The 27,036-nt window shown below is 41.2% G+C and overlaps 1 protein-coding gene across 2 annotated transcripts in view; it reads right to left on the minus strand.

Annotated features, from left to right (window-relative positions):
- LOC111967588 (follistatin-related protein 5) overlaps nt 1-27,036 on the minus strand; it is a 194,006-nt gene that overhangs the window by 66,186 nt on the left and 100,784 nt on the right. For both annotated transcript variants that reach the window (XM_023992722.2, XM_023992721.2), the window contains exons 5-6: nt 22,066-22,262; nt 16,681-16,801 (exon numbers count right to left, since the gene is read on the minus strand). In XM_023992722.2, coding sequence (XP_023848490.1) covers nt 16,681-16,801; nt 22,066-22,262 — 318 coding nt within the window. The remainder of the gene's footprint in view (nt 1-16,680; nt 16,802-22,065; nt 22,263-27,036) is intronic.

Raw genomic sequence — 27,036 nt, forward strand, 5'->3', positions numbered from 1 at the left:
CCCCACTGAGTAGCATAGCTAGCATAGCGTCAACCAAGGAACTTGTAAGCATCTAAATATCATTAAAATCAACAAGTCCAAGACACCAGATGAAAGATACAAGTTCTTGTGAATAAAGCACCATTTCAGATTTTTTAAAATGTTTTACAGCGGAAGACACAATAGTAAATCTATTAGCTAACCACGTTAGCAAAAGGACCACGATTTTTTTTACTCCCAACAGTTCTTTTCCTGCGTCAGTAGCATATCACTAATTCGACTAAATAAAAAAAATATTATAGCCACTAACAAGAAAACAACTTCATTAAAGATGACAGATCTGATAAACATCATTTATGTATATAGCATAGTTTGTTTTTTTGGAAAAACTGTGAATTTTTCAGGTATAAATCACAGTTCTACATGTGCAAAGCTCAATCTGAATGAGTGCTGACCCACCAGAACAATTACAGAGACCAACGGTTCATATAACGAATTACTCATCTTTAAAACATTCAGGAAAAATACACAGCGTACAGATATTGAAAGCCCAACATCTGTGAATCCAAACAATATTTCAGATTTCATTAAATATTTTTATAACGAAAACAAAATGTAGCCTTCTAAATTAGCATTAGCTATACAGGCAGATTCGCTAGGCGCCCACGGCCAGTTCACATGCACAACAGATATGATATAACATTCGAAATTGGTCTTACTATGGCTGATCCTTTCATTTCAGAAATGTTATCAAAGTGTCCTGTTGTCAAGATGAGTCGTGGTTCCGTTCAGAATTTTCCTTTCCCACTCCATTCTAGCACAGGTACTTGGGTCGAGTGGCACGGGATCTCTCAAACGTAAAATAAAATCAGACAACGGAACACCACAAAAAACTGGCCGAAAAAAATTCAAATAATCTGATTAAACTATATTGAAAAAAACATACATTACGATGATTATGGTCACATTGTATCAAACAAAATCGGGACACGGGAGATAGTTTTCATCCATAACGCCACAAAAACAGTACACAATCGGCAGCTCAACTCTGCGAAGCAGAAAACCGGAACAAGGTTGTCGGTTTCACGCCCAAAAGAAATAGGTTCTTAGGTTCACAGTCAGTACCAGATAAACCAAAGAATTTCTCCTCTACGTTCCTCTATGACACCCAGAGGAAGGCGAATGAAGTGTGTTTCTGCGTCATTAGGGGTTCATGACCATATATAGGCAGAGCGTTAAGCGAGCATTCAGACTTCTTGCATTCTACATTCTTGGTCAGGAAAGTGCTGTCAAAATGACTTAGTGTAATCACTCAGAGACAAAAATTGAAACGTTTTAGAAACTAGAGATTGTTTTCTTTCCAATGCGTATTATTTATATGCAATAGAAGAGCAATAATTGAATAAGGAGGCAGTTTAATCTGGTAGAGCAAATTATGCTAATGGGAAAAATAGGCACCCCTGTATTCTCAAGAGTTAATGAGTCCGGACGTGAGAGATATAGTGTTTGTCGAGACAAGGCCCAAATCCCCGTCATCTGCGTGAAAAAAAGGCGGAGAAAAAGGGAGAGGAGGCTGGGTGGACTTGTAAGAATTCACAGACGAGCAGGTAAACCACCGCTATCCTTCGTATTATGGCCCAATGTGGCAATCATTGGAAAACAAAACAGGAAGATCTACGATTAAGATTATCCTGCCAAAGGACATTAAAAACTGTAATATCTTATGTTTCACGGAGACTTGCCTAAACGACGACACGGATAATATAGAGTTGGCTGGCATCTCCGTGCAATCGCAGGACAGAGCAGCTACGTCTGCTAAGACAAGGGGCGGGGGTGAGTGGTCTATTTGTCAATAACTGCTGTGTGGCGCAATGTCTAATATTAAAGTCTCGAGTATTGCTTCACCTGAGGTAGACTACCTCATGATAAGCTGTAGACCACACTGGTCTAAAAAAGAGTTTCCCAGCTATATTATTCGTAGCCATTTAAATTTCCCACCACAAACCGATGCTGGCATTAAGATCACACTCAACGAGCTGATATATGGCCAATAAGCATCCAGAAAGCAGCGCTCTGAGTGGCCGGGGACTTTAAATGCAGGCAAACTTCAATCCGTTTTACCTTCATTTCTACAGCATGTCACATGTGCAACCAAGAAAAAAAACTCTCACCCACCTTTACTCCACATCACAGAGATGCATACAAATCTCCCCTCACCCTCCATTTGGCAAATCTGACTATAATTATATTCTCCTGATTCTCGGCTTACACGCAAAAAACTAAAGCAGGAAATACCAGTGACTCGCTCAATACGGAAGTGGTCAGTTGATGCGGATGCTACGCTACAGGACTGTTTTGCTAGCACAGACTGGAATATGTTCCGGATTCATCCATGGCATTGAGGGATATAACACCTCAGTCACTGGCTTCAATCAATAAGTGCATCGACGACAATTTCCCACCCACAGTGACGGTACGTACATAACAACCAGAAGCCATGGATTCCTGGCAGCATCTGCCACCGAGCTAAAGGCTAGAAGCTGCCGCGGTTTCAAGGAGCGGGACACTAATTCCAGGAAGAAATCCGCTATGCCCTCAGACCAACCATCAAACAGGCAAAGCGTCAATACAGGACTAAGATTGAATCCTACTAACCGGCTCGACGCCATCATATGTGGCAGGGATTGCAAACTATTACAGACTACAAAGGGAAACCCAGCCGTGAGCTGCCCAGTGACGCGAGCCTACCAGACGAGCTAAATGCCTTTTATGCTCGGTTCAAGGCAAGCAACCCTGAACTATGCATGAGAGCACCAGCTGTTCTGGACGACTGTGTGATTACGCTCTCCGTAGCTGATGTGAGTAATACCTTTAAACAGGTCAACATTCACAAAGTCGCAGAGCCAGATGGGTTAACAGGAGTGTACTCAAAAGCATGCAAAGACCAACTGGCAAGTGTCTTCACTGACATTTTCAACCTCTCCTGACTGTACAAAATGTTTACATCTCTTTTTAGTGAGCATTTTTACTTTGCTAAAATAGTCCATCCACCTGACAGGTGTGGCATATCAAGAAGCTCTTTAAACAGCTCATTTCAAGTGCACATTGAAAGGTGCACATTGTGCTGTGCACAATAAAAGGTGCTTTAAAAATGTGCAGGTTTGTCACACAACACAATGCCACAGAAGTCTCAAGTTTTGAGGGAGCGTGCAATTGGCATGCTGACTTCAGGAATGTTCCCCAGAGCTGAGCCTGGCTCCCAAGCGGGTGGGCCCATGGCTGCGCCCCTGACCAGTCATTGTAAATCCGTAGATTAGGGCCTAATGAATTTATTTCAATGACTGATTCCTTATATGAACTGTAACTCAGTAAAGATCGTAAAATTGTTGCATGTTGCATTTATATTTTTTGTTCAGTATAGTCCTTTACTTTGCTATTTCGCTGAATTTAAAACGACTTGTGTGGTTGCCAAGATACACACTGAACAACTATATCTATATTCTTGAAAAAATGGGCCCAACATGGCAACCCGGTAGTGAGAGATGGTAAATGCAGTAGTTTATAAAGTCAGTCAATGTCGCTGTATAAAACTAGACACAGAGCAAATAGTGAAAGAGCTAAAACCAAACCCGCAATCTCTAGTACAACATAATGATGTAAATTAATCTTCGCCAAACTAAGAAACACTAACACATATTGTGCTACCTTTTCTTGCCTAATTCCCTTCTCAAATCATCCCAGTCTGACATTTCCAACTGGCTCAATATCCTCGACATTTCACTGGGGTTGACACATCACGGCAAGAAAAATAATGCATAATGAATTTCCCAGTAAAATTGTTCACTCATCAGCACTTTTGTATGCGAAGCATTTCTAGGTGAGACAAGAAAATTTACAAGAGTAAATGGCAAACTGGCATAGTATTTTTCTGTCTTGTTCCTCTCCTAGTCAGGCTTAAGCGGGGGAGTAGCCCTTCAGGCAAATCAAATCAAGAAAGGATACGGGTAAAATCTGTGGAGAGCTCAACATCCTTGAAGAGCTGTGATCACTAGCTCCAACTACTCACTTTTTTAACTTTCCCCCCAAGCTTCTTCAGGCTGAAACGGAAAAAAAAGGATGTCTTTCCTCGTGGGTAAACATTTACTTTACCTGTCTCCTTTCCTCTTCTTTTCAATTGTTTTGTCTTGCTGTGCCAGCTGGAGCATACGATTATTTTACTTAGTAAAACTCATGGCAAATAGTGCTGAGCGATTTGTTATTTTTGAGGTTGGTTTCGGTTAGATTATTACAAAATATACCAATTAATAAAAGTCATGATAGTAGTGACTGCCCTTGCTGCTTATCACTTACTAGCCAACATTATTCACATTACTTTACTTTAATAAAATATATCAGTTGTTGTTATATATATATTTGTTTATTTGATGACTTTATTATTTCATTCCAAGTCATCATCTCATCTCTATAGAGCTGCTCCTATGCTGTTTGACAAAATCAATATTTGTACTTCAAAGTAAATCAAGCATACTTTTATGAATACAAACTGTCAATCCTTAGATCATGTATTTTCAGGTAGAGATCCTCACGAAGCAACAGCTGCTCTCTGTATCCCTCACGATCGAACACTAATCTCTCTTCGGTAGCAGTCGTAAAATAAACATTGTGGTCATTGTAGTTTAATTACCACGTTTTGTGATGTTAAACTATACTAAACAAAAATATTAACGCAACATGCAACAATTTCAATGATTTTACTGAGTTACAGATCATATAGGAAATCAGTCAATTGAAAATAAATTCATTAGGCCCTAATCTATGGATTTCACATGATTGGGCAGGGCGCAGCCTGAGTGGGCCTGGGCCTGGCTCCCCACCCACTGGGAGATAGGCCCAGCCAATCAGAATACATTTTCCCCCACAAAAGGGCTTATTTACAGAACAGAAATACTCCTCAGTTTCATCAGCTGTCCAGGTGGCTGGTCTCAGATGATCCCGTACCAGTGACGCTGACATTAAGGAAGTGGGCTTTACCTAGCAAGACTTGTAGAGGACCTGGAGCCAGTGGGTTTGGCGACGAATGTGAAGCGAGGGCCAGCCAACGAGAGCATACAGGTCACAGTGGTGGGTAGTATATGGGGCTTTAGTGACAAAAATGGATGGCCCTGTGATAGACTACATCAAATTTTGCTGAGTTGTGTGTTGGAGGCTATTTTGTAAATGACATCGCCGAAGTCAAGGATCGGTAGGATAGTCAGTTTTACGAGGGCATGTTTTAGCAGCATAAGTGAAGGAGGCTTTGTTGCGAAATAGGAAGCCAATTCTAGATTTAATTTTGGATTGGAGATGCTAATGTGAGTCTGGAAGGAGAGTTTACAGTCTAACAAGACACCTACAGTGCCTTGCAAAAGTATTCATCCCCTTGGCGTTTTTTCCTATTCTGTTGCATTACAACCTGTCATTTTAATTGATTATTATTTGGATTTCATGTAATACATAAAGTAGTGAAATAAAAAAATAACGGAAAAGTGGTGCGTGCATATGTATTCACCCCCTTTGCTATAAAGCCCCTAAATAAGATCTGGTGCAACCAATTACCTTCAGAAGTCACATAATAATTAGTTAAGTCCTCGAAAGCCAATTAACAAACAGATCACAGAACATTTTTAATACCACCATACCTTCTCCGCTATGCAATCTGGTTTCCGAGCTGGTCATGGGGTGCATGCAAGGTCCAAACTATATCATAACCGCCATCGATAAAAGACAGTACTGTGCAGCTGTCTTCATCGACCTGGCCAAGGCTTTGACTCTGTCAATCACAACATTCTTATGGCAGACTCAACAGCCTTGGTTTCTCAAATGACTGCCTCGCCTGGTTCAACAACTACTTCTCAGACAGATTCAGTGTGTCAAATCGGAGGGCCTGTGTCCGGATCTCTGGCAGTCTCTATGAGGGTGCCACGGGTTCAATTCCGGACCGACTCTTTTCTCTGTATATATCAATGATGTCACTCTTGCTGCTGGTGATTCTCTGATCCACCTTTACGCAGACGACACCATTCTGTATACTTCTGGCCTTCTTTGGACACTGTGTTAACAAACCTCCAGACGAGCTTCAATGCCATACAACACTCCTTCCGTGACCTCCAACTGCTCTTAAATGCAAGTAAAACTAAATGCGTGCTCTTCAACCGATCGCTGTCTGTACCCCCCCGCCGGACTAGCATCACTACTCTGGACGGTTCTGACTTAGAATATGTGGACAACTACAAATACCTACAGTGCCTTGCGAAAGTATTCACCCCCTTGCTATTTTTACTATTTTGATTTCTAACAACCTGGAATTAAAATGGAGTTTTGGGGGTTTGTATCTTTTGATTTACACAACATGCCTACCACTTTGAAGATCAAGAATATGTTTTATTGTGAAACAGACAAGAAATAAGACAAAAACATTGAAAACTTGAGCGTGCATAACTTTTCACCCCCCCCAAAGTCAATACTTTGTGAGCCACATTTTGCACAGAATTACAGCTGCAAGTCTCTTGGGATGTCTCTGTGAGCTTGGCACATCTAGCCACTGGGATTTTTGCCCAGTCTTTAGAAAAAACTGCTCCACTCCTTCAAGTCGGATGGCTCGCTGGTGTACAGAAATCTTAATTCATTTCACAGATTCTCAATTGGATTGAGGTCTGGACTTTGACTAGGCCAGTCCAAGACATTGAAATGTTTTCCCTTAAACCACCCGAGTGTTGCTTTAGCAGTAGCTTAGGGTCTTGTCCTGCTGGAAGGTGAACCTCTGTCCCTTTCTCAAATCTCTGAAAACTGAAACAGGTTCCCCTCAAGAATTTTCTTGTATTTAGCGCCATCCTTCAATTCTGACCAGTTTCCCCGTCCCTGCCGATGAAAAACATCCCCACAGCATGATGCTGCCACCACCATGCTTCACTGTGGGATGGTGCTCTCGGGGAGATGAGAGGTGTTGGGTTTCGCCAGACATAGCGTTTTCCTTGATGGCCAAAATATCAATTTTAGACTCATCTGACCAGAGTACCTTCTTCCATATGTTTGGGGAATCTCCCACACGCATTTTGGCGAACACCAAATGTGTTTGCTTATTTCTTTAAGCAATGGCTTTTTCTGGCCACTCTTCCGTAAAGCTCAGCACTGTGGAGTGTATGGCTTTAAGTGGTCCTATGGACAGATATTCCAATCTCCGCTGTGGAGCTTTACACCTCCTTCAGGGATATCTTTGGTTATCTTTGTTGCCTCTCTGATTAATGCCCTCCTTGCCTGGTCCGTGAGCTTTGGTGCGCGGCCCTCTCTTGGCAGGTTTGTTGTGGAGCCATATTCTTTCAATTTTTTATAAATTGACTTAATGGTGCTCTGTGGGATGTTCAAATTGTTTTTATTTCATAACCCAACCCTGATCTGTACGTCTCCACAACTTTGTCCTTGACCTGTTTGGAGAGCTCGTTGGTCTTCATGGTGCCGCTTGCTTAGTGGTTCCACATTCTTAGTCTGTGTTACAGACTCTGGGGCCTTTCAGAACAGGTATACACCCCCAATGAGACTGCCAGAGGTATATATACTGAGGTATATACAGTTGAAGTCGGAGGTTTACATACACTTATGTTGGAGTCATTAAATGTGTTTTTCAACCACTCCACAAATCCCTTGCTAACAAACAATAGTTTTGGCAAGTCGGTTAGGACATTTACCTTGTGCATGACAAACTAAATATTTCCAACAACTGTTTACAGGCAGATTATTTCACTTATAATTCATTGTATCACAATTCGGGTCAGAAGTTTACATACAGTTGACTGTGCCTTTAAAACAGCTTGGAAAATTCCAGAAAATAATGTAATGGTTTAGAAGCTTCTGATAGGCTAATTGATATCATTTGAGTCAATTGAAGTTGTACCTGTGGATGTATTTCAAGGCCTACTTCAAACTCAGTGCCTCTTTGCTTGACATCATGGGAAAATCAAAAGTAATCAGCCAAGACCATCTTTTTTTTACCTCCACAAGTCTGGTTCATCCTTGGGAGCAATTTCCAAACGCCTGAAGGTACCACGTTCATCTGTACAAACAATAGTACGCAAGCATAAACACCATGGGACCACGCAGCCGTCATACCGCTCAGGAAGGAGACGCGTTCTGTCTCCTAGAGATGACGTACTTTGGTGCGAAAATTGCAAATCAATACCAGAACAACAGAAAAGGACCTTGTGAAGATGCTGGAGAAAACAGGTACAAAATAATCTCTAATCCACAGTAAAACGAGTCTGAAAGGTCGCTCAGCAGAAGAAGAAGCAACTGCTCCAAAACCGCCATAAAAAAGCCAGACTCGGTTTGCAACTGCACATGGGACAAATATCATACTTTTTGGGGAAATGTCCTCTGGTCTGATGAAATAAAAATAGAAACTGTTTGGCATAATGACCATCGTTATGTTTGGAGGAAAAAGGGGGATGCTCGCAAGCCGAAGAACACCATCCCAACCAAGACTCTCATCATTCATTTGTGGGTGCTTTTTTTTTTGTTTTTTTTTTTTTTTTTTTTTTTTATTTTTTTTTTTTTTTTTTTTTTTTTTTTTTATTTTTTTATTTTTTTTTCTTGAGAGAGATAGCGTGGGGGCATGGTGTCTTCGTTCTTGCGAGCATCCCCTTTTTCCTCCAAACATAACGATGGTCATTATGGCCCAAACAGTTCTATTTTATTTCATCAGGACCAGAGACATTTCCCCAAAAAAAGGATGATATTTGTTTCCTTCATTGTGCAGTTGCAAACCGTAGTCTGGCTTTTTTATGGCGGTTTGGCAGCAGTTAGTTTGCTTCTTCCTTGCTGAGCGACCTTTCAAGACTCGTTTTACTGTGGATAGAGATTATTTTGTTACCTGTTTTCTTCCAGCATACTTCACAAGGTCCTTTTCTGTGGTCTGGTATGGTTGATTTGCAATTTCGCACCAAAGTAACGCCTCATCTCTAGGAGGACAGAACGCGTCTCCTTCCCTGAGCGGTATGACGGCCTGCGTGTCCCATGGTGTTTATGCTTGCGTACTAGTGTTTGTACAGGATGAACGTGGTACCTTCAGGCGTGTTGGAAATTTTGCCCCAAGGCATGAACCAGACTTGTGGCAGTAAAAAAAGAAAGAAATTGAGTCTTGGCGGGATTACTTTTGATTTTCCCATGATGTCAAGCAAAGAGGCACTGAGTTTGAAGGTAGGCCTTGAAATACATCCACAGGTACAACTTCAATTGACTCAAATGATATCAATTAGCCTATCAGAAGCTTCTAAAYKCATTACATTATTTTCTGGAATTTTCCAAGCTMTTTAAAGGCACAGTCAACTGTATGTAAACTTCTGACCCGAATTGTGATACAATGAATTATAAGTGAAATAATCTGCCTGTAAACAGTTGTTGGAAATATTAGTTMTGTCATGCACAAGGTAAATGTCCTAACCGACTTGCCAAAACTATTGTTTGTTAGCAAGGGATTTGTGGAGTGGTTGAAAAACACATTTMAATGACTCCAACATAAGTGTATGTAAACCTCCGACTTCAACTGTATATACCTCAGTATATATACCTCTGGCAGTCTCWWTGGGGGTGTATACCTGTTCTGAAAGGCCCCAGAGTCTGTAACACAGACTAAGAATGTGGAACCACTAAGCAAGCGGCACCATGAAGACCAACGAGCTCTCCAAACAGGTCAAGGACAAAGTTGTGGAGACGTACAGATCAGGGTTGGGTTATGAAATAAAAACAATTTGAACATCCCACAGAGCACCATTAAGTCAATTWTAAAAAAWTTGAAAGAATATGGCTCCACAACAAACCTGCCAAGAGAGGGCCGCGCACCAAAGCTCACGGACCAGGCAAGGAGGGCATTAATCAGAGAGGCAACAAAGATAACCAAAGATATCCCTGAAGGAGGTGTAAAGCTCCACAGCGGAGATTGGAATATCTGTCCATAGGACCACTTAAAGCCATACACTCCACAGTGCTGAGCTTTACGGAAGAGTGGCCAGAAAAAGCCATTGCTTAAAGAAATAAGCAAACACATTTGGTGTTCGCCAAAATGCGTGTGGGAGATTCCCCAAACATATGGAAGAAGGTACTCTGGTCAGATGAGTCTAAAATTGATATTTTTGGCCATCAAGGAAAACGCTATGTCTGGCGCAAACCCAACACCTCTCATCTCCCCGAGAGCACCATCCCCACAGTGAAGCATGGTGGTGGCAGCATCATGCTGTGGGGATGTTTTTCATCGGCAGGGACGGGGAAACTGGTCAGAATTGAAGGAATGATGGATGGCGCTAAATACAAGAAAATTCTTGAGGGGAACCTGTTTCAGTCTTCCAGAGATTTGAGAAAGGGACAGAGGTTCACCTTCCAGCAGGACAACGACCCTAAGCCTACTGCTAAAGCAACACTCGAGTGGTTTAAGGGAAAACATTTCAATGTCTTGGACTGGCCTAGTCAAAGTCCAGACCTCAATCCAATTGAGAATCTGTGAAATGAATTAAAGATTTCTGTACACCAGCGGAAGCCATCCGACTTGAAGGAGCTGGAGCAGTTTTTTCTAAAGACTGGGCAAAAATCCCAGTGGCTAGATGTGCCAAGCTCACAGAGACATWCCCCAAGAGACTTGCAGCTGTAATTYCTGCAAAATGTGGCTCWACAAAGTATTGACTTTGGGGGGGGTGAAWAGTTATGCACGCTCAAGTTTTCAATGTTTTTGTCTTATTTCTTGTCTGTTTCACAATAAAACATATTRTMSATCTTCAAAGTGGTAGGCATGTTGTGTAAATCAAAAGATACAAACCCCCCAAAACTCCATTTTAATTCCAGGTTGTTAGAAATCAAAATAGTAAAAATAGCAAGGGGGTGAATACTTTCGCAAGGCACTGTAGGTATTTGTAGTTGTCCACATATTCTAAGTCAGAACCGTCCAGAGTAGTGATGCTAGTCCGGCGGGGGGGGTACAGACAGCGATCGGTTGAAGAGCACGCATTTAGTTTTACTTGCATTTAAGAGCAGTTGGAGGTCACGGAAGGAGTGTTGTATGGCATTGAAGCTCGTCTGGAGGTTTGTTAACACAGTGTCCAAAGAAGGGCCAGAAGTATACAGAATGGTGTCGTCTGCGTAGAGGTGGATCAGAGAATCACAAGCTGCAAGGGCGACATCATTGTTGTATAAGGAGAAAAGAGTCGGCCCGAGAATTGAATCCTGTGGCACCCTCATAGAGACTGCCAGAGATCCGGACAACAGGCCCTCCGATTTGACACACTGAACTCTGTCTGAGGAAGTAGTTGTGAACCAGGCGAGGCAGTCATTTGAGAAACCAAGGCTGTTGAGTCTGCCATAAGAATGTTGTGATTGACAGAGTCAAAGCCTTGGCCAGGTCGATGAAGACAGCTGCACAGTACTGTCTTTATACGATGGCGGTTATGATATAGTTTAGGACCTTGCATGCACCCCATGACCAGCTCGGAAACCAGATTGCATAGCGGAGAAGGTATGGTGGTATTCAAAATGTTCTGTGATCTGTTTGTTAACTTGGCTTTCGAGGACTTAACTAATTATGTGACTTCTGAAGGTAATTGGTTGCACCAGATCTTATTTAGGGGCTTTATAGCAAAGGGGGTGAATACATATGCACGCACCACTTTTCCGTTATTTTTAATTTCACTACTTTATGTATATTACATGAAATCCAAATAATAATCAATTAAAATGACAGGTTGAATGCAACAGAATAGGAAAAACGCCAAGGGGGATGAATACTTTTGCAAGGCACTGTAGGTGTCTTGTTAGACTGAAACTCTCCTTCCAGACTCACATTAAGCATCTCCAATCCAAAATTAAATCTAGAATTGGCTTCCTATTTCGCAACAAAGCCTCCTTCACTTATGCTGCTAAACATGCCCTCGTAAAACTGACTATCCTACCGATCCTTGACTTCGGCGATGTCATTTACAAAATAGCCTCCAACACACAACTCAGCAAAATGTATGTAGTCTATCACAGGGCCATCCATTTTGTCACTAAAGCAGCCCATATACTACCCACCACTGTGACCTGTATGCTCTCGTTGGCTGGCCCTCGCTTCACATTCGTCGCCAAACCCACTGGCTCCAGGTCCTCTACAAGTCTTTGCTAGGTAAAGCCCTTCCTTATCTCAGCTCACTGGTCACCATAGCAACACCCACCCGTAGCACGCGCTCCAGGAGGTATATTTCACTGGTCATCCCCAAAGCCTAACCCTCACAACTCCACATCTGGCTTTCTTCACCTGTGGGGTCATCTGAGACCAGCCACCTGGACAGCTGATGAAACTGAGGAGTATTTCTGTCTGTAATAAAGCCCTTTTGTGGGGGAAAATGTATTCTGATTGGCTGGGCCTAMCTCCCCAGTGGGTGGGGAGCCAGGCCCAGGCCCACTCAWGGCTGCGCCCCTGCCCAATCATGTGAAATCCATAGATTAGGGCCTAATGAATTTATTTRAATTGACTGATTTCCTTATATGATCTGTAACTCAGTAAAATCATTGAAATTGTTGCATGTTGCGTTAATATTTTTGTTTAGTATAGTTTACATCACAAAACGTGGTAATTAACTACAATGACCACAATGTTTATTTTACGACTGCTACCGAAGAGAGATTAGTGTTCGATCGTGAGGRGATACAGAGAGCAGCTGTTGCTTCGTGAYGGATCTCTACCTGAAAATACATGATCTAAGRGATTGARAGTTTGTATTCATAAAAGTATGCTTGATTTACTTTGAAGTACAAAATATTGATTTTGTCAAACAGCATAGGKAGCAGCTCTATAGAGATGAGATGATGACTTGGAATGAAATAATAAAGTCATCAAATAAAACAAATATAATATACACAACAACTGATATATTTTATTAAAGTAAAGTAATGTGAATAAATGTTGGCTAGTAAGTGATAAGCAGCAACGGGCAGTCACTACTATCATGACTTTTATTAATTGGTATATATTGTAATAATCTAACCGAAACCAACCTCAAAAATAACAAATCGCTCAGCACTATTTGCCATGAGTATTTACTAAGTAAAATAATCGTATGCTCCAGCTGGCACAGAGGGGGAGAAAGCAAGACAAAACAATTGAAAAGAAGAGGAAAGGAGACAGGTAAAGATAAATGTTTAACCAACGAGGAAAGACATTTCCTTTTCCGTTTCAGCCTGAAGAAGCTTGGGGGGAAAGTTAAAAAAGTGAGTAGTTGGAGCTAGTGRATCACAGCTCTTCAAGGATGTTGAGCTCTCCACAGATTTTACCCGTATCCTTTCTTGATTTGATTTGCCTGAAGGGCTACTCCCCCGCTTAAGCCTGACTAGGAGAGGAACAAGACAAGAAAAATACTATGCCAGTTTGCCATTTACTCTTGTAAATTTTCTTGTCTCACCTAGAAATGCTTCGCATACAAAGTGCTGATGAGTGAACAATTTTACTGGGAAATTCATTATGCATTATTTTTCTTGCCGTGATGTGTCAACCCCAGTGAAATGTCAGAGGATATTGAGCCAGTTGGAAATGTCAGACTGGGATGATTTGAGAAAGGGAATTAGGCAAGAAAAGGTAGCACAATATGTGTTAGTGTTTCTTAGTTTGGCGAAGATTAATTTACATCATTATGTTGTACTAGAGATTGCGGGTTTGGTTTTAGCTCTTTCACTATTTGCTCTGTGTCTAGTTTTATACAGCGACATTGACTGACTTTATAAACTACTGCATTTACCCATCTCTCACTACCGGGTTGCCATGTTGGGCCCAATTTTTCAAGAATATAGATATAGTTGTTCAGTGTGTATCTGGCAACCACACAAGTCGTTTTAAAATTCAGCGAAATAGCAAAGTAAAGGACTATACTGAACAAAAATATAAATGCAACATGCAACAATTTTAACGATCTTACTGAGTTACAGTTCATATAAGGAAATCAGTCAATTGAAATAAATTCATTAGGCCCTAATCTACGGATTTCACATGACTGGTCAGGGGCGCAGCCATGGGCCCACCCGCTTGGGAGCCAGGCTCAGCTCTGGGGAACATTCCTGAAGTCAGCATGCCAATTGCACGCTCCCTCAAAACTTGAGACTTCTGTGGCATTGTGTTGTGTGACAAACCTGCACATTTTAAAGCYACCTTTTATTGTGCACAGCACAATGTGCACCTTTCAATGTGCACCTGAAATGAGCTGTTTAAAGAGCTTCTTGATATGCCACACCTGTCAGGTGGATGGACTATTTTAGCAAAGTAAAAATGCTCACTAAAAGAGATGTAAACAAATTTGTACAGTCAGGGAGAGGTTGAAAATGTCAGTGAAGACACTTGCCAGTTGGTCTTTGCATGCTTTGAGTACACATCCTGTTAACCCATCTGGCCTCGCGACTTTGTGAATGTTGACCTGTTTAAAGGTATTACTCACATCAGCTACGGAGAGCGTAATCACACAGTCGTCCAGAACAGCTGGTGCTCTCATGCATAGTTCAGGGTTGCTTGCCTTGAACCGAGCATAAAAGGCATTTAGCTCGTCTGGTAGGCTCGCGTCACTGGGCAGCTCACGGCTGGGTTTCCCTTTGTAGTCTGTAATAGTTTGCAATCCCTGCCACATATGATGCGCGTCAGAGCCGGTGTAGTAGGATTCAATCTTAGTCCTGTATTGACGCTTTGCCTGTTTGATGGTTGGTTTCTGAGGGCATAGCGGGATTTCTTCCGGATTAGTGTCCCGCTCCTTGAAACCCGGCAGCTCTAGCCTTTAGCTCGGTGCAGATGCTGCCAGGAATCCATGGCTTCTGGTTGMATATGTACGTACCGTCACTGTGGGGACAATGTCGTCGATGCACTTATTGATGAAGCCAGTGACTGAGGTGTTATACTCCTCAATGCCATTGGATGAATCCCGGAACATATTCCAGTCTGTGKTAGCAAAACAGTCCTGTAGCGTAGCATCCGCATCAACTGACCACTTCCGTATTGAGCGAGTCACTGGTATTTCCTGCTTTAGTTTTTGCGTGTAAGCAGGAATCAGGAGAATATAATTATAGTCAGATTTGCCAAATGGAGGGTGAGGGAGAGATTTGTATGCATCTCTGTGATGTGGAGTAAAGGTGGTGRAGAGTTTTTCTTTCTTKGGTTGCACATGTGACATGCTGYTAGAAATGAGGTAAAACGGATTGAAGTTTGCCTGCATTAAAGTCCCCGGCCACTCAGAGCGCTGCTTCTGGATGCTTATGGCCATATACAGCTCGTTGAGTGTGATCTTAATGCCAGCATCGGTTTGTGGTGGGAAATAAATGGCTACGAATAATATAGCTGGYAACTCTTTTTTAGACAGTGTGGTCTACAGCTTATCATGAGGTAGTCTACCTCAGGTGAGCAATACCTCGAGACTTTAATATTAGACATTGCGCACCAGCAGTTATTGACAAATAGACACTCACCCCCGCCCCTTGTCTTAGCAGACGTAGCTGCTCTGTCCTGCCGATGCACGGAGATGCCAGCCAACTCTATATTATCCGTGTCGTCGTTTAGGCAAGTCTCCGTGAAACATAAGATATTACAGTTTTTAATGTCCCTTTGGCAGGATAATCTTAATCGTAGATCTTCCTGTTTGTTTTCCAATGATTGCACATTGGCCAATAATACGAAGGATAGCGGTGGTTTACCTGCTCGTCTGTGAATTCTTTCAAGTCACCCAGCCCTCCTCTCCCTTTTTCTCCGCCTTTTTTTCACGCAGATGACAGGGCTTTGGGCCTTGTCTCGACAAACACTATATCCTTCACGTCGGACTCATTAAAGAAACAATCTTTGTCCAGTTCGAGCTGAGTAATCGCTGTTCTGATGTCCAGAAGCTCTTTTTGGTCACAAGAGACGGTAGCAGCAACAAAATGAGTTCAAACAATGCGAACAAACTAATAAAATAGCACAGTTGGTTAGGAGCCCGTAAATGGCAGCCATCTCCTCTGGTGCCGTTAAGTAGTCTATGATGAGGTTTAAATCTCCCAGATGGAGAGTTCTACTGATGAGTACAAGTGTCTTGCCATTCACAGAGATATCATCAATGTCAACTCTAATTGAAACTAAATTAGACTCCATTTACTTTTATGGCTCCCATAAGGATAATAAGTTGATCCGTTTTCAGAACCTTATGCTAATAAATAATTAGGACCATAGAAAGGCCTTACATGTTCTGTTTAGARCTACCGGCATAATGATGGTCACTTGGTTGAGTTATTATTAACATCCTATTGGGGGGATGGTGGGCAAACATAGACAGAGAAAGCTGGGGGCTACTGCTGTATCTCAACTGGGAATTGTTTTGCTCGAGATAAAAATGAAGAAAGAATTGCCTACCTGCAATCAACCCATGGTAACTATTGTATAGGACTGTATAGAATAGTGTCGAGTAAACATGGTTAAAAGTTTTATCCACTTTGCTGTCGCATAAAGGCAGAGATTTGTTATAAGGCTTTTAGCAAAATGTGCTTGAAAGCATGTAATGTCTATTGGCCAAGTCAACACAACCTGTGGAATGTATGGTTCTTTGAATGTCCTTGCCAAAGAAAATGCAAGCAGGGAAAAGTAAATGATAATGTGTAGAAAATAAAAAGAGTGGACATTCCACTCAGGACTCAGTTGGTCCTGTCACTCACCGAAAGCTGTGTAGAYCTCGTCCTTTGTCAGGTGCTCGTCGTCATTGATGTCGTTGTATTTGAGAAGGTCAAACAGGGTGCACTCAGAGACATCCTTGGACAGACCTTCCTGCTTGATGACCTGCAACAGAAAAATGCATTTAGACCTTGCCTTTTAAGTGGGCCAGTATATAACTTACAGATAAAGCTAAGTCTAGGCCTTGATTTTTCTGGGTCTGGGGTTTCTTTTTTCTTGTACTTTTTCCCCCCGCCGTCTCCTTTTTTTGGGGGTTGCCGAAACCGGGAAKCACTCAAGGATCTGGGATTTCTAACGTTACAGCATAGAGCATGCAATGCAACCCAATCAGTTCTCTGTCTAAATATAGCACGTCAAAGAAGACATTGATTCCTCAGTAATAAGATGATTGAAATAGAYAAATACCACAACCTCTCCAGTATTGTTTTCCAATGTCAGTCATCGTAAGACCTGAATGCATTTCTTTGTATGACACTGTAGGTTAATGTGCATTCAATTACACTGGAGAAGACCCACTGAGGTGTAAATTGTGTGTGCAATACATGGTTTAGTGGAGAACAGGTGCCATCCTAAAAAACAMCCCAGATTTGATCATCTCTGCAGACATAACAATGACGACAAACTTCGAAAATGATGTTTCTAACCTAAACTCAATTTCACATTAAAAGCTTAACTCTCAAGCRCAATTTCATTCTTTGTCCAATCCCTTAAAAAATAAAATGCATTCAGGTGAGAAGTTGTGGGTTGGGGGAATTGCTTATTCATATTCATTTTGGGGTGGGTAAACATAGCTGTACCTGATCCCAACCTTTTCTTACTAAAGCAAACTTACCAGAAGTCCACRYGCATGCTCTGATAATAAAACGATATGCATCACAAGTGAATTCAGCTCTGGACAGTTACCTCAGAGTGGTAAGGTGATGAGTTCCTGACATKTATTGCCACTTGCAGTGGAAGTTCAAATCCCCCATGGGACGCAAAATACATCTTTGAAATGTGAACTCACATTTATTGTGTTGGGAAGAAAAGTGCAGTCATCACCTTGAAAATGAAGATTAGGGGCTCAATTCAGTCCAACCCGCATTGCAGTATTTACGCAGTAGCTATATTCCCATTGTCAAAGTAACTCACAGATTGGTCTTGGGTACTGTATAAACACCTAGAACTACTATCAGAGTGATCCCTCTCACAGCAGGTATGCTTTCACTTTCAGAATTAGAAGTGTGTGGGCATGGGATGAATATTGTAAATATATAATTAATTTTTCATATCTGCGTGGGATTTAAACTCACAACCATTGAACTGTAAACCAACTGCCATAACAGACTAAGCCACCAATTAATGATAGCGTTGGGGGAATAAAATACTACAAGTTGACCTGACCACCATTGTCATTTATTTCTTGTCGTGATGGATGTAGCTACCGATATAAATGGGAATCCACATGTTCATTTTCTTCGTATTCGTAAAAGCACATATYTTTGTATGAAACGGTAAGCAAAAACATTGAATTTGGAATGTTGTGTAARGTCAGTAGTCCAGTCAAGGAAGCATCATGCAAAATATAATGGCACATTCCACTTACCAAGACCATTGCCAAATAAGGTGCGCTGTCACCRGCTTTTATAGTTAGCCTTGAGGTGGTACCACCCAGCACATCTAGAAGAGAGTGTATTTCATACTGAACCCCTCCCTTGAGATGACGTGAAATTATTATGTTTTAGTCATTATATCTGTTTGGGCTTCTTGCGGTCCATTTGCATTCTACAAATMATTTCTAATTCTAATGACAAATGATTTGTTATTATGTTCAAGGCCCCCTGACCATCCGTTCAAGAAAAGATCGGCCTGCGGATAAATCGAGATGATCCCTGACGTAGAGGCGCCTTCTCAAGATGTCACGCCTGCTACCGCTCCCCCTCCATGGCGCTCGAGGGCGCCAGGCTACCCGTCTTTACACGCACCTGTCACCATTACTACAGCGCTCATTAGACTCACCTGGTCTCCTTCACGTGGGTTGATTGCCCCTGTATATCTGTCTGTTCCTCGGTGGTGTTCCCTGTGTCCGCATTAATTGTTGATACGTGTTCCTGTTCCATGTCCGTCAGTTATTAAACCTTCACTCCCTGTACCTGCTTCTCATCTCCTGCGTCGATCCTTTCACAAGAGGCCTCTACATGATTTCAATGGTACAGTCGAACCGCTAGGGCCAATAAGAGCTAGATTTACTACTAAAAGACCACAATATATCACTTTTGCAACAAACTATCACAATGAAGACCAGCATTGACGTGTTTCACTATAACTAAGCCTAAAACATCTGGTTTTCGATTAACATTTTTTTTTTTCAGTAAAGTTACTCTTTAAGTCTTACCTTGTCCTAGATTGTSTATAGATCTCTTATTTCTGGAAGTAAATAGTATTATCCCGAGGAAACCCCTTTTCATGCTGCAAAGACTCTCTTGTTATGTTTTATATATGGTTTGAAATATGACACGTCGGATCTACAGTATCTCACCTTCAGGCTGACTTTCACTCATCCATCATTCTAGATCAGCTGTCATGAAGCTTGACAAAATATGACAGTGTTGGGGAGTAGTGAACGACTGTATTTTGCAGTAGCTTGGTGGAAGTTGAACACAATTCAAATCTTGGTAGTGTTATCTGTWGTTAATTACTTTTTGCCATGTAACGGTATAACTAACTACTGAAACTACACTACTTTTTGGGGCAAAAAGAGAAGAAAATAATGGAGAAATAGGCAATCATTTATTTAATTTTTCAGCTTCAGACCTGCCTAATTCTCACTTGAAACCGTTTTTGCAATTTGTAGTCTATGACATTTCAGATTTAGATATGATCATTTTTCCCGAGGTAGCTTGAAAACTATATCATTTTTAAGAATATTTTTATTAAGGGTAGCTTTTGTTTAGCTTAACTTCTTCTAGTGTGAAGTAATTGGTAGTTTGGTCAACTATGATTTCAGAGTAGCTTCCCCAGCACTGCTGCCTAATGTATCATCATCAAGTATGTCTTGTTCTTTGCAACTTTGGCCATGCTTTCTGAACTCTTACTGAACTAAAAGTGTAAACTATAAAGAATTATCAAAATGTTTGTGATGATTCAACCTCGTATGTTGAATTCAAAAACGTTCTTAAAGCCATCTGTGTATGATAATGTACTAGAKATGTATTTCCATTGACCTCTATCACTTCACAGTACTTTACAACACTTGCTATAAGCATTCATAAAAGTGTATCCATCCTTTAAGACAATTTATAAGAATTGGCAATTGAATGCATTCATAATACATTAGACACAGTTGGTTCAGAGAAAATGTTATAAAAGAACATGGTATTCCAAAGTATTCCCTGTTTTTCTGAACCACCCCATGGCGGATGGTTTGATTCGGGGAGATGGTAATATTAGAGGGGGCTGTGAATCCACACAGTCTTTGATGATTCTCACACCATCTCTTAAATGTTTCATGTCCCGGCTAGAAATCAAACCATCTTTCCCTTGCTCTGTAGTTGATGTTCAGGTTTGATGTACTGGAGGAATCGACACTATCTAATTGCGTCAACATAAAGAAGGGGGTCAAGTGTCTGAAGATAGAGTGTACCCACCTGCCCCTTCTTCCACTCAGATCTGAAGACACACACACATACGCATGCACACACACATTGAACACACACACTATCCCAAGCCTTAACCTTTGAACTGAATTAACTAAATTATTCACATTGTGTTTGGAATGCCGCCAGAGTCCGTGTCAAATTAACACCCCATTTACAGAAGCCTCTTTTACAATTAACAATTATTTTATGTATTTTACTTAACCTTTATTTAACTAGGCAAGTCAGTTAAGAGCAAATTCTTATTTACAATGAACAATTACACAAATAGCAGACTCGTAAATGAGGCCTGAAATGATCGGTCACATCAAATTTGTATAATTTAACCTGGCAAAGCATGAAGAGCGAAGAAATTAGGATTTCACTGATTGAATTCTCAGCCATGAGTGACTTCTGAGATGTGGCATAGTTTTGAGGACCTCTGAGATGTGGCATAGTTTGAGGACTTCTTGAAATGTGGCATAGTTTGAGGTCAATTGTGTCAACGTCTGATATTCAGAATTAATGATTGCAGTGCTTTTGTAGACAAGACAAAAACGTTAAGCTTAGAATAGCTACTACATACAGTATTCTGCATTTAATACCAGTTTGTACTGTATATGTACTGTGTCACCATTGCCATATGTTTCAAGGTTTAAGAGAGACCGTAGCATTTTCTGTGAGGAATGACTTAAAACCAACATGTCGTTACTCAATCTGTGCAGTGGAAGTTTGTGGACAGACGTTGACATTAAAACACCTGGATAGATGATGGCTCATAGCTTTGTGTCTAGCCCTTAGTGTCATCCGTAATGTAATACTTTTGGTACCTATGGTAACTACCTGAAGCAACTTACCAATGTATCAACAGGAAATATTTGCATAGTCAAATAAAGCCCAACACAACATCACAATTTCTCTTTCGTTATGTATTTCACCCACTGTTCATCGATTTATGCTCTCATCCCCGAGCTGAAAGCATTGCTGTTATGTAAAAACAAATATATATATATATATATATAGATAGTTAAATATCAGTTGTTGGCTGTAATCAAATGGGGCACTTTGGATTCAAAAGAGTGAATGCATAAGAATATGAATCAAGCTTGTTTTCTATCTCACATCAGTCTAATAGAGACAGGAGTAATCAGAGTGCCACTGGATATATTAATATGAAACTGAGAGCAGTTGAAAGGTTATTTAAACCAGCAGTGGCTGCTTACTTATTCAATTATTTAAATGCATGGCATATAAACCAGTCCTCGGGTATTGCGAAACATAAATTCATTATGCATAAAATGTCTTCCTTTGTCATGAAAGTCACATAATACTCCATATTCAACCACACTTTCTGGCCGTAACAGTCAAAGCCGACATTCTACCACGAGCGGAACGTTCCTTTGACCTGGATTATTACATTTCTAAGTCGCCTCGCTTTCCGAAGCAAAGACCAACTGAAAAGGGAATAATATTGAAAATAATACATCAAGATGGCTCCTATAATAAATTCCTAAGGAGGCTATAGTAAACACAATGTTAAGGTTCTGTTTGTTGACCCTTTCTTCATTTCAGGGAAGGGTGTGCTGGTATGGCTACTGACATGTGGGAGAGACATTTACTGTGGCTTTATTGTCCACCCTCATGTCCTCACCTGTGATAGTTCACTACTCCTTGGTGTGTAGTGAACACAATGTTTCGTTGGTTTTCCCGTTTTCTTTCAAACACTTAGTGACACCCAAGTCCCGGCCTCCTCACCTGTGATAGTTCGCTGCTGTCTACTCTCCCGCTACCATCGGCGTCGAAGCGCTTAAACAGAAGGTCGACCAGCTTCTTTCTGGCGGCCATGTTGTCTTTGTGGCTCCCACGGTTGCCAGTTTCCGTGTATCTCTGGTCATGCAGGTTCAGAATTTTGGTCTTCAACCTCCGGTAGTCACCCAGTCTGCASTTGTCATCTGAGGAACAACAACAAGAGAGAAGAAGTTAMAATCTAAAATGGCTTAGTCATGTCAAGTGAGGCCCGTATAAAGTCAATGTGCARACCCAGAGGCGTCATACCCATAGGGGGTACAAGGACACTAACATCTCAGATTTCTCCTGTTTTAATTTTATTTTCAGATGTTCAATTATTTAATAAACAATTTTTAAGCCCACATTTGATCAAAATGATTTATAAAAAGTGCTATTTTGCGGAGGGGACACACTAACTGAACCATATTTTACCTATCAACTAACCACATCATACGTTTTAGCAATCTRAGTCGATGACACAGTCGATGACGTGGCACACAGCCATTGGTTGATGCATGCAACGTCTAAGCAGTGGAACATGACTAGTATTGTTAGTGGAGGAGGAGAGAGTGTCAAGTGACACACCCAGCATCTGATTTAATTTTAGCTGCTGGTGAAGGGCAGGACCCGCAGGAGGTATGTTTGTAAATTCATTTGATCAAGCTATGTTGCCTATTGATTCTTTCTTGGTGGCCCAGCGTCGTCTGGGTTTGGCCGGGGTAGGCCGTCATTGTAAAAATTTGTTCTTAATTGACTTGCCTAGTCAAATAAAGATTACATATTTCCATTGGGCCCAAAATAATCTGAAACACAACCAAAACAAACAGAAAATGCATCCCCAAAATGTGTAGAGTCAAATAAAGATTACATATTTCCATTGGGCCCAAAATAATCTGAAACACAACCAAAACAAACAGAAAATGCATCCCCAAAATGTGTAGACACTAGCTTGATGTAGTCATTGTGTGTATGGGACTAAATACTTAACTTTTTACTACTTTAATACACATAAGTGAATTTGTCCCAATACTTTTGGTCCCCTAAAATGGCGGGAGTGGGGGGGGGGGGGGGTCAATGTACAAAAAGTGCTGTAATTTCTAAACGGTTCACCCGATATGGATGAAAATACAGTCTGCACTTTAACCGCATAGTCATTGAATTATTTAAAATCCAAAGTGCTGGAGTACAGAGCCAAAACCACCAAACATTTGTGCCCCTTCTAAAATAATGGGTACATGACGCCCCTGTGCACACCTGTCTGCAGCACACTTTCATAACTTGTAGTGCTGTGTGGGTTGGCAATGATGGAAGGTGTGAGCGAATTCATTATCAAACACCAACAGTAAGAGAAAATATGATGATTTGTATTTGCAATCCACCATCAAAGCAGACATCAAAAGAGTCAACTACATGAAATATTCAGCATAGAAGAGTTACGAGCAAAAATAATGACTGGAACTTGTCATTCCAATGCATGACATATTGTAAAACTTATTTTTTCTAATATCTACAGAAGTGTTAGTGACAGTTCTGTAGTGACAGTTCTGTTGGCTGTTGTGAATTACACCTGAGTAGACTTTGCTTTCTCCAGACAAAAATAAAATACTAAAGCAGGAAAGAAAGTTTGAGGGAATTTTTTGAGTTGCTTTAGACAGTTGTTCTCGACAGTGGCATAACACAATTAGTGACAGACAGTCGTCTCAAGACAAAGCCTCTCCAGGACTGTGGCATCACCTTTTACAGGGTGTGACCGTGCACCATTTTGCCGCCAAGCGCTGCACATCATGAAATGGCCTCTGTTTTGACAAGCCTTGGTGACAGAAAAGCTGCCTCAGAAATGGCTGAATGAATAAAAGATAAATGGCTGCTAGCCCTAGCCCAGGGGATATGAAGGTCAGTGTTATCAAAAGCCCTGGACACACAGGGACAGACAGACAGACACACACACACATAAATACACATGCACACGCACACACTGCAGGCACGTACTCACACACTCTTACGGACAGACACATGCACACTCTCTCTCTTTCTATAAAATACGCACACATACAGGTACATGTACAATTAGTAAGCATTCATTCAACAGCCTCGGCAGCAAATAATCTATTTTCTAAAACAAACTAAAAAAGATATACTTAAGCTGTCAAGTAGGGAGCTTTGAAAAGAACGGCAGCCACTCATAGTGTCTGTTTGACTAGTATAGTGTCTAGTGCTTCAGCTATGTTGTGAGAAGAGTGCCGTTGTTTACCCCTACCTAAACTCTTTGTGAAACACTCAAATGGCTTGATGAGTGCATCTCTTCAATACAGTGTGTTATGAATGGCTGGGAATCCGTCTTGAATGGAAACACCCCTACATTCAACCAACTTGAACAACACCTGCCACAATCAAATTGTTCATGTTAGCTACAAAAACAAGCAAACTTTACGAGGGAAACACTGGCTAAAGTAAGTTCGTTTCAATTTCAACCAAGGCTTTCTGAAACATCTCTTCAGCAATGCATTCGGAAATGCAAAAAGACTCCTGGAGAGACTTAACTAGGTTGTAATAGACCCATCAGCGAGACGCTTTCCCCCTGGCGTGCCTCTGTATAATGCAAACTCCGGCAACATTGTTCATGTCGGAAACGTATGACCACTCCTCGAGGCCCGAGAGACTCCATGTAAAGCAGTCGCCATGGCTGACTGGCCCTTCTGATGAGGATTTTTTTCACCGCCGCCACGGACTCCCATTCKGATATTGTTTTAAAAAGAATATTCTGGTCACGTCAGGCGGGTGTGACGCTAAGTGGCTCGCTAAGCACGAAAGACCCGTTGCGTGTTATTAATTGTAATGGACTGGTGAAATAATTTGCAGGTCAGCTCCCCATTCGAGGATGAGAATATATGGGCGAGCAGACGCACGCATATTGGCCAGAAGGGGTTGAAGGATACGATTTGGATCCATCACGAGAGCCCCACGCCACAGAGGTATTACTGTTGACAGCAGAGTGGAATATAGCAATCAAACAGAGTAATTGTTCACAACACTCGTYGTCCTAATGCTGAGTCATGGAATCATGCCTTGTGCAATGGCTGTGCTGCATGGCGAATCTGAAGGAATTTWTTTTTCTTTATTCTGTCAAGTCATCCTTGTTTTTCTTTCCCGCAATGATAGATAAAAAGAGGGTCCCAGTGAAAACGATAAGATGAAGAGACGCAATGTAATTTTATCTGCGAGCGGTTAAGATCAATCAATTCAAATTAAAATCCTTTTTAAACTAATGCTGTACAGCTCTCTGGAGAATATATGATAGATGATCATTTGACGGTCCATTCACGGCTTTAGTCTCTTGCTTCCTCATATTTGATCTGAAACTAATACGTTTATTGATGTTATTCCAATTGACATGTTTGAGTTGTCAATACATCAATTATACTGAACAAAAATATAAATGCAATATGCAACAATTTCAAATATTCATAGATGGAAATCAGTCAATTGAAATAAAGTCATTGGGCCCTAATCTATGGATTTCACATGAATGGGCAGGGGCATAGCCATGGTTGGGCCTGGGAGGGCATAGGTCCACCCACTGGGGAGCCAGGCCCAGCCAATTAGAATTCGTTTTTCCACACAAAGGTCTTTATTAGAGACAGAAATCTGCCTTAACCCCCCCCCCAGACAATCCCGCAGGTGAAGAAGCCGGAAGCCGTATCTTTGGTAATGTGTTGTGTGACAAAACTGCACATTTTAGAGTGGCCTTTTCTTGTCCCCAGCACAAGGTGCTCCTGTGTAATGATCATGCAGTTTTATCAGCTTTTTGATATGCCACACCTGTCAGTTGGATGGATTATCTTGGAAAAGGAGAAATGCTCACTAACAGGAATGAAAGTACATTTGTTCACAACAWTTTACAGAAATACGTTTTTTGTGCYTATGGAAAATGTCTGGGATCTTTTATTTCAGCTCATTAAAAATGGAACCAACACTTTACATATTGCGTTTATATTTTTGTTCAGCATAGTTTACATTTTGGCCAAAATCAAGTGGCAAAGCATTGCAATAATCTATCATTACTTTCCCACAACCTGACTTAACAATATTACATACAGTTACACATTATAATCGCATGTGATCAATAACAACYATCCATGGATTACAGTGTACACTGATTTTACATCCCTCTTTAGCATATTTCCACTACACATTTTGTACACAGAAAGAAACGTTTTCAAAGTCAATTTGTACAGCAAACAATTCAGTGCTCATTTAGGAACCCCCTCCCCCGGTCCATATAATCATATGCATTATGATAAAACATGTGAAACTGATTCTAGAGCAGCACRTCTACTCTAGGACATGTTATGAATATGGGCCCTGGTCCTCTAGGTCCATCGTGTATGTTGGTTTTCATCCTTGCCTTTAAGACACTGTATTATACACGGGTAACCAAATGTGTGAAACCTATGTCTAATTAGTAACATAAACAGATCAAGCTAGAGGGACATAAAAGTCAGCAGTACTATGGCCCTTGAGGATTGAGCCTTTGTAGCCTTGAATCCAAACTGACATGATCCCTTTTACCAWTGTTTTGGAGAATATCACTTTAAATTATAGCCAAGGGGGTTCTGCACCCCTCTTATAGATCTATCAGCCATTATTCCAAAGCGTAAACATGACATTATGTATGTACYGGGAGGAGTTGCACTGAGACAGTTCATTAAGGTAGATTAAACATCCACTTCACCACAAACCACAGTTCACTGTTAAAGGGACGGTGAATGCCGCTGAACTCTGTCCCCTGCTCAAAAAGTATTGCTGTTTTATTTATGTAGAGAAAGAGGAAAGAGGCTGCTCAGTGGAATAGCTTGTGTCACATCCCCCCCGTCCCCGTTCCCCCCCATCCGCCAGGTACTGCCTCCGCCCCACCATACATCAAACCACCACAGCGTG

This window comes from Salvelinus sp. IW2-2015, linkage group LG8 (genome assembly GCF_002910315.2).
Source record: "Salvelinus sp. IW2-2015 linkage group LG8, ASM291031v2, whole genome shotgun sequence".
NCBI classification, from domain to species: Eukaryota; Metazoa; Chordata; class Actinopteri; order Salmoniformes; family Salmonidae; genus Salvelinus; species Salvelinus sp. IW2-2015.